Consider the following 8,706-nt stretch of genomic DNA (forward strand, 5'->3'; position numbering starts at 1 on the left):
ACACACAGACACACACACTCAGTATAGCAGCTCAGAGAATTTCATTGTTTTGCGTTTATGTTGTCTGACCCTAGCACATATCTCACATAATATATTTTAAAGAACATTATGATTTGGCACCTACATTGTTTTTGGCAAAGCTTCTTGCCAATTCTTTCGAGGTCACACTTCAGTAGCATCATCCTTATGATTATGGTGAAATACTGGAGATGAACCCAATGTATTTTCATGTATGTCCTTTAATGGTCATTACTATGTTTTTTTCTGATGAACTCCAACCATACACATCCACTCTACTTGTTGAAGTCTATCCATATCTATATGGCTGCACAGAAGTCAACATGGAGTTAAATTAAAGGGGCCACCCTGCTCCACTTGGCATAGCAAGGACACAGGACACACAGACACAGAACATGCCCCTCCCCAACACACAACCACATATTCACACGCACTATACACACATTTGCAATACATCAAGCCCTATTGTTCTACACTCTGTCCTGTTTTTACATCAGTACCAACTGGCCAGGGAGCTGCTAATTTCCCTTAACAAAACCTCTCTCTGTTTCAGTGTGCAGCTGCAGCTTCCAAGATGCCCTACACGGATGCATGACCTAGAGTGGAGAGGCTGGAAACCTCCACCTAGCGGAGGGGGGCTGTGTGAGACCACACAAAGGCTTATTGTCTGGCTTCCCTCCAGGATAGAGTATTGAGCTTCTTTGAGGTATTCAACCATTTAGTTAAATTAAGGGTCCTGTCTTTAAGTGCCTTCCTTAAAAATTATCTGTGGCCTTTTCCTAATTTTTGCTCTTGCTCCCCCCCTTTACAGATGGACTATTCCATTTCGCATCTGAAAAATCAGATAGTTAGTAAAGAGTTCTTCATGTCAGGGACTGCTGTAGCCTCAGCAAGGATAGTAGCACCGATCAGAAAAGCCAAGGTAATATAACATTTGTCATTTATGTTTTTTCTGTAGCTTTTTACTGTATCCAGACATTGTGATTCTGGACATTCTGTGCTCTGATTCGGATTGAATGCTAAATGGAAATGACCTCCAAGTCCTGGTGCTATATTGGAATTCCAAGAATAAACCTTTTGTGATATATATTTTGCATATTAACATTTGTGTTTCAATAATGTAAAATGTTTGTGAATTTCTATCAATTATCTTTTAGTGTTATGATTTATTTGTGAACGTTTCACAATATATATTTTTTACTAAATCTCAAATGTCCATTTCGCTGGTGGTCTTTTAGGTGAGCTCTTGCTCTTTTATTTCAGAAAAGAAAATGGATGACAAAAAGCAGAACGAACCATTGAATAATGTCACACTTATCAAAGGTATAACTCTATCATTTTATATTAAGTGAGTGTGTTTTGGTGTTATTTAGTCTCTAGCCAGTTATCTTTCCAGCCAACCCATCTTGTCTTCAGTATTGCAAGTCATTGCTGACCATAGCTGAAACAGAGGACATGAAAGGCTACAAGATATGAGGTATTAGAGGCAGCACACTTTGTGGTACAACATTGGCAGTGGATTGATACATTGGCTTTATACAGTACATTGCTATGAAATGAATTTGGTTTGAGGTACATATATTTGGTGTCAAGCAGACTCTAATGATAAGGAGCCCTTTAGCACACAGGGAATGACTCAGACAACTAATGGGTTGTTTTGGAAATGGTATTTAGACTGAATAGAAAGAGAGAACAGGACAAATAGGCCATTGAAGTAGATGCTATACATAAGTGAAGCATATCGATGAGAGAATCAATTTGGCATGATGAATGGATTGTAATGCTTCTCTTGATGTAGGACGAAACAGAACATGCTGAATGATTGGCAATTCACCATGGCAAATGATAACTAATTCGACCCCAGGTTTGTCACAATAAATATGACCTTACCCATAACAAAACTCTAGTACATACACACCAAATCCTGAAATGGCTATTCTAAGTAAAGTGTCTCTTTCAGCAGTGAAGACAAAGGAACTTTGTTTTGTCTCTGTGAAATTCCTCAAAATTCAGTTGGGTGGGTTTTCTCCATGAGCATGGCATGGCTGTCACATTCATGGGTAAAAGGCTTTAGGAAGTGAGAAGGAAGGGGCATGATGACTTCACCCTCAGGCACAAGCATGAAAAACCAAACAAGGATTCTTATGACTTTTTTTGGTGTTAGCTGTGAGGCAATTTAGAACTCAACGAACCAGCAAGTCTGTGGGATATTTTTAGATGCAGGGTAAAAATTGAATTATTTATTTATTTCCTTTAGGCCTTCTAGATGGTAATAGCTGACCATGGCATGTCAATAAAGATAAACCGTTCTCACATCCTGGAAATAGTGGACACCATTTTTATACTTTTTACATCCTCAATTTCTTTTTTTTTGTTTATCGCTCACTCACGCACATTCTCTTACAACCTCACTCAGCTTTGCATAAACAGAAGCACATTCATGCTCAGTGCCCATACACACACACACTTTGTACCCACACGCATTCTCATGCTCACTCATGCATATGCATGCTCTCTTTCTCTCTCTCTCTCCCTCCCTCCCTCTCTCTTCCCCCTCTCACACACACTCTCACAGACACACGGTGAGCCCAGTGGCCAGAACATTCCTCTCCATCCTGACATACAGCAGGGTCGTCATGTGAGCCAGGGGGTGTCGCCAGCCTCCAGCAGTCTCCACTCTGCTCCATTCAGTAGCATTGCTACTATGATTAGCTCTTTTTGCAATACTGATTGCAAATTGTATTGTTTTGTGTGTGGTTTATGTGTCTATGTCTGCAGTATTCATGATTGTCTTATCTGTTACATTCACATTTCAGCTGCCAGTGCAATTACAGCATGCTGTAGTGAAGTCATACTCTTCTGATGTATCCATTTATGGTGCACTTGCTTGACCTGTTTTAGTTCTTGTCTCCCGAAGAATTAGTCTGAAATGAGGTCATGTTTTTTTTTTGCTGTGGTAGTTGAGAGGTTCAAAATGTTCAGTCAGTATCCTTCTGTTCCTCTATGGTACTGTTACCCTACTGTTAGTGAGCAGGGTAAAGTGTGAGGATTAAGAAGCTTAGAGAACAGTAACAATGATATTAGACTAGGTGAGGACCAACATTTGGATGCAAGATTTATCCCAATTTGTTGCTATCTTAGGAACATAGTAATTAGTTTATGTAATAGGCCCATTTTAGACGTCCTGGGAAATTATGCAATTTGTCGTCCCTAGGCTAATTTACTATATAGTGACTGTGAGGCGCAGTTCAAGCAGAGGGACAAGTTAGGCTGCAGGATAGACCAAAAAGAAAAGTGTCATTGGAACATGCTGAACTAGTTTGTAATTAAAAGAATAATTCAGCTCTGAGTCACTGTTTCTCCTTCCCTCCCTCTCAGAGGAGCTGAACCGGTCCAACATGGACCCCAGTGACTCAGAGAAAACCATCCAGCGTTTGAATAAGGAGCTTCAAGAGGCCCAGGAGCTTGCCAACTCAGGGAAACTCAAATGCATGGAACTGCAAGGTAGAGCACAGGAAGCATCAGCCTTTTGTCTATGCTTTTCAAACTCTCAGTGCATTAATTCAAAACTATGTAAAACATTCACACACACATAAAGACACACGCACACATCGCAGTGAGATTCTAGACTCTACTCCGTGTAACTTTCCTGGATCTTAAATTGTAGGTCTCCTTGCGGAGGAGAAAAGTGCAAACAAGCAGCAAGCTGATGAATCAGCAAAACAGACTAAACTTCTGCAAGGTATGTGCAAAGTTGCCTGTCCTCTACCTTCAGTTTGTTTAGGGGTGTGAGAGGATTGTGCTCAGGAATGCATGTGGGATGGTCTGTGGTCCTGTTGGCACGGGTTTTTAAATTCGGCCTGTATGTGCATGTAGGTGTTTTCCTGCTATTATCTTTTGGAATAGTGTATATATAGACTGTAATAGCCACAGAGAGAGTGAGAGCACCGTCATTATAACACAATAACATTGTACACTCCCCTGTCTGAGCAGGCCAGCTGGGGCAGGTCAACGAGGAGCTGGCGGCCGTGAGAGAACAGCGAGACAGCACCACCCAGGGCTCCCAGAATGAACTGCAGGCTGCTCGGGAGGAGGTGAAGTCACTGCGTCGGGCCCTGGAGGCAGCCTCCGCCGATCGGGAGCGAGAGGTCTCTGCCATCCAGGGTAACCTAGCAACAGCCACCAAAGAGGTGGAGAAATGGCGTCAGTCGGCCAGCAAGTACGAGCGCGAGATTGACAGCCTGCAGGGGGACCTACAGCTACAGAGCAAACAATGGCAGAAAGCTGCGGAGTCTCAAGGTACCGCACTACACAGGTCACATACTGTATACACACTGAATCCACAGAAGTCAATGGTCGGATTAGATGGATAAACGACACAGGTTCAGCCATGCGTGTCGGTTTACAGCGGGTGAGCTGGAGTCCATGCAAAGGGAGTGCATGAGCCTTCAGAGGGAGTGCTCGGCCCTGCGTTCGGAGAAACAGGAGCTGCTGAATAAGTCCCAGAAGGAGCGGGGCAGTCTGCAGAGTGAGTGTGCCTCCCTCAGGGCTGAGAAGGAGGAGCTGCTCCGGGTGCACCAGAAGGAGAAGGGGAGCGTCCAGAGTGAGTGTGCTGGTCTGCGCTTAGAGAGGGAGGCCATTTTGAAGAAGCAGCAGCAGCTCGAGAAGGACCTGGTCAGGTCAGTGGAGCCTCATCACATTCTGGAGTTGAAGTCTGTTAATCTTTGTCTCTTTCAGTGTTGCACGCACCGCGACTCTTACTCATTCACTCACATCTCACACATTCACACATTCATTTACCCACGCAGCCATGCACATAGGCATTCCATATTCCTTATAATGGCTATGCCAACGACATGGCCCTTAAAACACCTCAGCCCTGACATCTGTGTCTGACCTCTGTGACCTCTGTGTCTGTCTGTCTCTCTCTCTCTCTGCATGCGTGTGTGTGTGTGTGTGTGTGTGTGTGTGTGCACCAGTTCCCGTGCCCAGAGTGCAGAGCTGAGCAGCAGCCTGAAGGCTCTGGAGAGGTCCCAGCAGGAGCTGGAGCAGAGGCTGGGGGCCCTGCAGGAGCAGCACCAGCAGGACAACAGCAAGCTGCAGACCCAGCTGGACCACGCCACCAGCCGCTCCAGAGACCTGCAGAGAGAGGTCGGCTTGCTACTCCCAGCTTCAGCCCTCCGCAGTGTTCAGAATCAGTGTAGCATTAGTCTCCTTTCTGTACGAAAGACCTGCAGAGTGATATCGGTTCAGGGAGTGGCTGGATTATACCATTGGGATTAATGAGAATAATCTAGGATTAGCTACAAAACTGTCAATGTTACATTAATTAGATATCATTTACATTTAGTCATTTAGCAGACGCTCTTATCCAGAGCGACTTACAGTAAGTACAGGGACATTCCCCCCGAAGCAAGTAGGGTGAAGTGCCTTGCCCAAGGACACAATGTCATTTTGCACGGCCAGGAATCGAACTGGCAACCTTCAGATTACTAGCCCGACTCCCTCACCGCTCAGCCATCTGACTCCCTTATATATCCAGCGCAGACCAGCGCACACCAGCACACTCACTCTGGATATCAAGATGAAGGGGATCAAAGTAGATTCCAGTGAGGGTTTTATAGTAATGTTTGCATGTGTTATGCGTGCTCTGTTTCATCAGTGTGCTGTGTTGTTTTTTGGGCAGTATGAGGAGACCCAGAGCGAGCTCTCAGATCTGAAGGAAAAGTACAAGAGGACTGAACAGGAAAAGCAGTCGATCACAGAGGAGCTTGATGAGTGTAAAGCAGATATGAAGGGGCTGCAGGATAAAGGATCAAGTGTAAGTTCTCTTCTGCCCCTCGGGAGAGGTATTGCTTGAACAGTGTGCCATCTGTTCATACAGTGTGGACATGATAGTTTGTATGTTTAACAATGTGTCAAATAATAGAAAATGCTGATATTTCTCTGTTCTTGGAGGTCTGAGAGTGAAGGGGATATGTTTTATATATGTAGCTCAAGCCAGTGATATACTTTAAAACATCCTTAGGCGCTTCTTCCATTAATTGTCAGCATGAACTCTGCTTGTGTGACAGATATGACAATGTCCCTAACATTAGGGTAAATACCTCATCAACAATGATACACAAACGTGGAAAAAGGACTCACCGTCGCATTCTTAGCACTCCTCACCCATCCCCCTCGACCCCCCCCCCCCCACACACACACACACATTCAGTGGTGGAACTTGTACAATGCAGCCCCTGCTGTAGTTGAGGTATTTATAAATTGTTTTAAGCCTACTGTACCCTTACAGGATAACTGGCCTCCCTTAACTGTGGTCAGGTATTACAGTGCCCACCTGTAGAATGTCCCATGGTAGTTAATTATTGTGGTATCCCTTCCCTCCTGTAGACTTCCCTATTGCTGCCTGTCCAAGCCATACTCATCGGCCTTATCCTGGCTTTGCTGTATTGGTGCTTCGGCGCATTGTGGTAGAAAGGTACACCTAACTCTGATCTAGCTGGCCTACATATCCCATACTCCAGCACACTGCATGTCTAAAGCAAACCTCTCCCACGACTGAGAACTACTGCTGCACCTGTGTACCCCCACGACTGATCTAACCTTTCTGATCATACAGAGCTACATCTGACATCCTGTCTGTCTGGATCACTGATATCTAACTGATTTCTCTCTTATTGAGCTTGGATTATTAGTTATTTTCTTTCTTTGCTGTTTAATCCGCATTGTTTACTGTGCATTGTTTACTGTGCATTGTTTACTGTGCTTTGTTTACTGTGCATTCCATGAGGTCCCATGGCCTCCGCAGTCACGGCTTTGATCAGGACTGTTATTCAGAAGATATCAACTGATACTGATCTCAGTGTTTTTGTGTCATTTTCTCTTTCAGAAGGGATGGATCATCTGGGTGCCTGCAGTGGCTGTGGTAGCAGCTTTGACTGCTGTTGTGCTTGCCAGGACCTGAGGGTGACACACACACACACACACAAGTGTACATGTAGCATTGCACTAGTATTCAAAGTTGTCATGACTAAACCTAAAACTAATGGACTCCTGATTTGTTTAGTTCTTCAGATTTTTTTGGGTTACAATACATGTACACTGTTTTATTGCTAAGGTGAAAATGAAATGTTTGATTCTAAAAGGAATAAGATGAATGTCAAATAATTTGTGTGCAATTGAAGAAAAGGTTGGTACTGCCAATGTTTATCATTTCAGATGTTGAAAAAAGTGTATTTCCTTTACTGTTTTACAGTAGTGCTCTTGGCTTAATTGATTTAAATGAATGTAATGATACTGTGCTCTCCTCAGTCCTTCACTAATGTTAATAAATAATACTGCAGAAGGCCCTGCAGCCCTGGAGGTCCCGCTGCCCTAAACACCATCTGTCTGTGTTCTCTCTCACTGGGAAAATGTCAGGAATTACATTTCTTATGAACAAGTACTGGAAATATGATCTTGAGATGGTTATATATCAATGCAGTTGTTGTTAAAGTATAACCACCAGTTTGGTCATGAGATTGTGATCAACGAAGTTGATCCATGAAGTTAACTGTTTACTATTCATGTTAACTTTTAACTAAGTATTTCTGTTACTTCTTGGTTATATCAATGGTGTTCTGTACTGTACACTCTCCTACACCCACATTGCAAACAAGGGGTTATCTATGAGATTTCTTTGTAAAGTAGGCTTATGCTTTATGTATTTAACACAGAATTTTCCAATATGTAAATAATATTGCATATTGTATTTTGTATAGAGACAGAAAGTTATAGTTTATTGAGTTAAAAAAATCTTATTCCTTGAAGGTGTGCTGTAAGTGTGACCTCAAATAAAGATATCTTAAATCTCATTATATTTATTACCAATATGAAGTTATTAATTGCAGGCATGTTTTCTGAGGTCATTCTGCATGACGATAATGAAGATCATACTTGGTTCATACTTGGTTCTAGAATCATTGTCTGTCTGAGTGCACTTAGTCAGGATAGCCAGACACAGCAACTTTAGGATTCTTGTACGGTTATTATCTACTATCTCATAGTTACAGTTATATTTAGTAGTACATACAGTATATGGGACTACCATCCTTGTCATTATTAATCCTGATACCATACTGTAGCTACAGTGTGCCATCCATTATGCTGTGGTTGTTTATCTAATAAAATATCAGTTAGTGAAGTTACTTTGAAGTCAATACTGTTTCTCAGTATTTGTGGATATGTTACTTTTGGAGTTTTAGTTTTTGGGGGACTTAAACAAAGTTCCTAAAACTGACATGTTTAAGTGTATTTATTGTATATTCAACAACAGACACACACACACACACGATACCTTCATGCAGTCCATGCGAATGACTCATTCTACTCAGGAAACATAAGGACACATTGCATCAAAAGAGTCTGTGTAATAGTAGTGTATTATTGTGGCATGCATTATGAATAACGTCAGCGCAGGCAGGGGGTATTAGGATGAAGTCAGGGGTGGAAGTTAGTCATTCAGCCCCCATGTGGGGATCAACTTTCTCTACCTCTGAGGCTCTGGGATAGTCTTACTGACCTCCATCTTAGAAGGCTGCAAGAATGCATCCATCCGGAGGTCATAAAGAACGAGTTTCTATTATAGTATTTTCTTGTCCATAAAAAGATTCCATATGATGATGAGGGCACTGGGTAGATATGTCT

General features: G+C 42.7%; 1 protein-coding gene across 3 annotated transcripts; it reads left to right on the forward strand.

Annotated features, from left to right (window-relative positions):
* Positions 1–593: 593 nt before the first annotated feature.
* Positions 594–7,869, forward strand: LOC136945975 (sarcolemmal membrane-associated protein-like). 3 transcript variants are annotated; one of them, XM_067240123.1, is made up of 11 exons: positions 594–724; positions 830–940; positions 1,257–1,341; positions 3,397–3,522; positions 3,686–3,760; positions 4,012–4,317; positions 4,427–4,697; positions 4,998–5,169; positions 5,705–5,839; positions 6,412–6,499; positions 6,911–7,009. In XM_067240123.1, exons 2-10 carry the CDS (start codon positions 830–832, stop codon positions 6,493–6,495), a joined length of 1,365 nt encoding a protein of 454 aa, XP_067096224.1. In that variant the 5' UTR covers positions 594–724; the 3' UTR covers positions 6,496–6,499; positions 6,911–7,009. The 3 variants fall into 3 exon arrangements, with proteins under 3 accessions (XP_067096224.1, XP_067096225.1, XP_067096226.1); XM_067240125.1 differs by having other exon boundaries at positions 596–724; positions 1,282–1,341; XM_067240124.1 differs by lacking the exon at positions 6,412–6,499 and having other exon boundaries at positions 6,911–7,869.
* Positions 7,870–8,706: the final 837 nt, after the last annotated feature.

Source organism: Osmerus mordax, chromosome 7 (genome assembly GCF_038355195.1).
Source record: "Osmerus mordax isolate fOsmMor3 chromosome 7, fOsmMor3.pri, whole genome shotgun sequence".
NCBI classification, from domain to species: Eukaryota; Metazoa; Chordata; class Actinopteri; order Osmeriformes; family Osmeridae; genus Osmerus; species Osmerus mordax.